The sequence below is a fragment of the Vombatus ursinus genome, unplaced genomic scaffold, assembly GCF_900497805.2.
Source record: "Vombatus ursinus unplaced genomic scaffold, bare-nosed wombat genome assembly UNPS02014791.1, whole genome shotgun sequence".
Lineage (NCBI taxonomy): Eukaryota > Metazoa > Chordata > Mammalia > Diprotodontia > Vombatidae > Vombatus > Vombatus ursinus.
The window spans coordinates 64,491,048-64,494,204 of record NW_020954569.1 but is presented as its reverse complement, the minus strand read 5'-3'; the positions used below and the strand labels follow the sequence as shown (position 1 = coordinate 64,494,204).

The window sequence follows — 3,157 nt, the reverse complement described above, 5'->3', positions numbered from 1 at the left end:
CTGTCTACTACATCACTGTGCTCACTCTGGCCAGTGAGTCAAAGAATTGAGGTGGGAAGGGGCAGCATTTTGAAAACTAGTGTAACTAATAAGAAAAAAGTGCAACTAATTTTGCTGAAGCTATTAGTAAGTACTTAAAATAGAAATATTTGAATATTTACATTTCCAGACGACGGGTACTCCCAATGCGCGGCCATGCAGCCCATTTCCCCCCGCCCCCTCCACGCCTCGGTCTTCCCGGCCCAGAAGACCCTGGGCGGGGGGGAGGGGGAGGGGGAAAGCCGGCGCTTCGCGGAGCGCTTGTTTTGGGCCCTGCGGGGTCCCGTCCCTGACGCGGCGTCGGCGGCGGTGCCACGTCTCCTAGGCGGAGCGAAGGGGCCGGAGAGGCGGCGGAGGCTGCTGGGGCTGGGGCTGGGGCCGAGGCTGGGCCGGGGTCATGGCCTTCACCTTGTACTCGCTGCTGCAGGCGGCCCTCCTCTGCGTCAACGCCATCGCTGTGCTGCACGAGGAGCGCTTTCTCAAGAACAGTGAGTGTGGCGGGGCCTGCGAGGCAGCCTGACCCGGAGGTCCCGAGGCCCGCCCGGCCGCGCGGGGCGGGGCGGGAGGGAAAAACCGGAATGAATGAAGGGGCCGCGGTGGAGCGCCCGAGGGTGTAAGCTCCTGGAGGGCAGGCCCCGGGTTTGTGGTCAGGCGCCTGGCGTGATGGGTGTGTGCGTGGTGTGTGTGTGTGTGTGTGTGTGCGCGCGTGTGTGTGTGTGTGTGTGTGTGTATGCATCTGTCTGCTGTGTGTGGGAGGGGGTATGCATCTGTCTGCTGTGTGTGGGTGTGGTCTGTGTGTGTGTATGTGTGGGTATGCATCTGTCTGTCTACTGTGTGTGTGTGTGTGTGTGTGTGTGTGTTACACACACTCCAGTATGTAATATAAAACGTGTTATATGCTGTTGTATGCGTGTATATGTAAGCATATGATATAACAAATATGTCGTAGATGTATGAATATGTGTGTCTGCATTTATGTACGTAAAGCAGCTGGATGGCTCAATGGATTCAGGAAGACCAGAGTTCAAATGTGGCCTCAGACACTTAGTAGCTGGGTGACCCTAAGCAAGTCACTTAACTCTGTTTGCCTCAGTTTCCTCATCTGTAAAATGAGCTGGAGACGGAAATGGCAAACCAATCCAGTATTTCTGCCAAGAAAACAAGAAATGGGGTCAGGAAGAGTCAGACACGAGCGAAACAACTCGACACCACATATGTGTGTACATGTATATAAAATACATTTACATAAAATAACATGTGTAAGACATTCCTATGACAATAAATAAATTAAATATTTAAAATGTATTTTACATATGAAATATGTGTAACTAAAATATTTATATATATATATAAATGAAATATACTGGGTTGGGGGGCTGTATAGCAGACATTATGCTAGGTGTTGTGGGTAGGTTCCATGACAAACCTAGTGCAATAAATAGATAGACACACATACATGCTCCAATGTATAATACAGATGGGGGAGTGTGTACTCTCTACTGGAAATATATCTATATATATGTATATGTATATGTGTGTGTATACAATATATATTTTCCCCCTTATGGTATGGAGATCATGTTTTCAAAATTCTTTGCTCACTCATTCTTTCACTCTCTATCATGTGCAGAGTAATATAGTGGAAAGAACATTGAATTTAGAGTCATAGACAGAGGATCATAGATTTTTTTTTTAGCTGGAAGAGAGCTTGGAGTCCATCTAGTCCAACTCATGTCACAGGTAAGGAAATTGGAGTTCACTGAGGTGAGGTGACTTGCAAGTCACCTTGCAAATGGTGACTCAGCTAGTATCAGAAGAATGATTTGAACCTAGGACTTTCTGATCACTATATATAAACATATACACAAAGATGTACACACATATGCATAGAATAGGCAAGTGCTTAATCAATACTTGTTGATTGAAGTTGGCAGTGGAAAGATGCAAGAGGTTTGACCCCCTTTCAAATAGTAAACCTTTATTGAGTGCCTACTATGTACCAGGCACTGTGCTAAGTGCTAGAGATATAAAGAAATACTGAAAAAAGGAATAAGCCAAAGGTCCTGAGAAAATTGCCTCCCTCCTGTCTCTGAAATTAGATTTAGAATATTTTAAAAATGCATTTTCAGAGGCTTTTTTTTTTTTTAAAGAATGGGGACCCTGTAGGTCTTCTTGAGGGAGAGCCCTAGTTACTAATCAACCTGTGTATTTCCTATGTTCTTTATTATTACTTTTTTATTATGTAATCCCTTGCCCTTTTTGACATCTCTTCCTCAATTTATGAAGGATTCAGGTCAGACTTAATTCCATAAGGCCTGTAGTGGCCAGGTGTGATACTTTGTATCCTCCAAATTTCCAATAAATGTTAGTTGTCCTTTTATTCCTATCTGCTATTCCTACCCAATGGTCCTTTTACACATTTTCCCATCTACCTTCTTATCTTTCTACTTTTGGCTTGTGGAAAGAAATACTGTGTCTGATAAGGGGTAAATAAATGAGGAACAGTGCATTGTATGTAGTTTGGACTCAGTAAAAATGTTTATTGGTTGATTGATGAAGAGTCTAAATTCAGAATACACTTTCTGTTTTTGAATGTTACCAATGTATTTGACACTTTACTTGGCACTGTGTGATTTTGCCCGATATCGCTTAGACATTAAGCGTTACCTCAATAAACCAATGATTTAATAAAGGGAAAAATACAGATTAAAATGTCTTCTCATTGTTAGTGGGCTCCTAATGTTATGTATTATGCGATACATATTACCATACTGCTGTGCAATTTATGTTAAATAAGGATATTTTATTTGGGCAAATTCTGAAATCATTCAATGAACAAAAATTTTTGGATGCTTACTGTGTTTTCAACACTGTTAGGCGTTGTAGGTGTGTAAGACATGGCCCCTGATCTCAAGGTGCTTACTCTTTAAACAGAAGAGATAAGCACACTTAACAATAGTTGTTAATATGTACTGAAGTATATACTACTTCAGAGGCTGCGTGGTTAACTGAATAGAGTGCTCTGGCCTCTAGGTTGAGTGCAAGCCTTGCCTGTCTCTCTCTCTCTCTCTCTCTCTCTCTCTCTCTCTCTCTCTCTCTCTCTCTCACATATATATAC

The 3,157-nt window shown here is 43.1% G+C and overlaps 1 protein-coding gene across 1 annotated transcript in view; it reads left to right on the top strand.

The window, feature by feature from the left end:
* The first annotated feature begins 386 nt into the window (after positions 1-386).
* IER3IP1 (immediate early response 3 interacting protein 1) overlaps positions 387-3,157 on the top strand; it is a 12,833-nt gene continuing 10,062 nt past the window's right edge. The window contains exon 1 of the mRNA XM_027868844.1: positions 387-527. Coding sequence (XP_027724645.1) covers positions 437-527 — 91 coding nt within the window. The 5' untranslated portion in view covers positions 387-436. The remainder of the gene's footprint in view (positions 528-3,157) is intronic.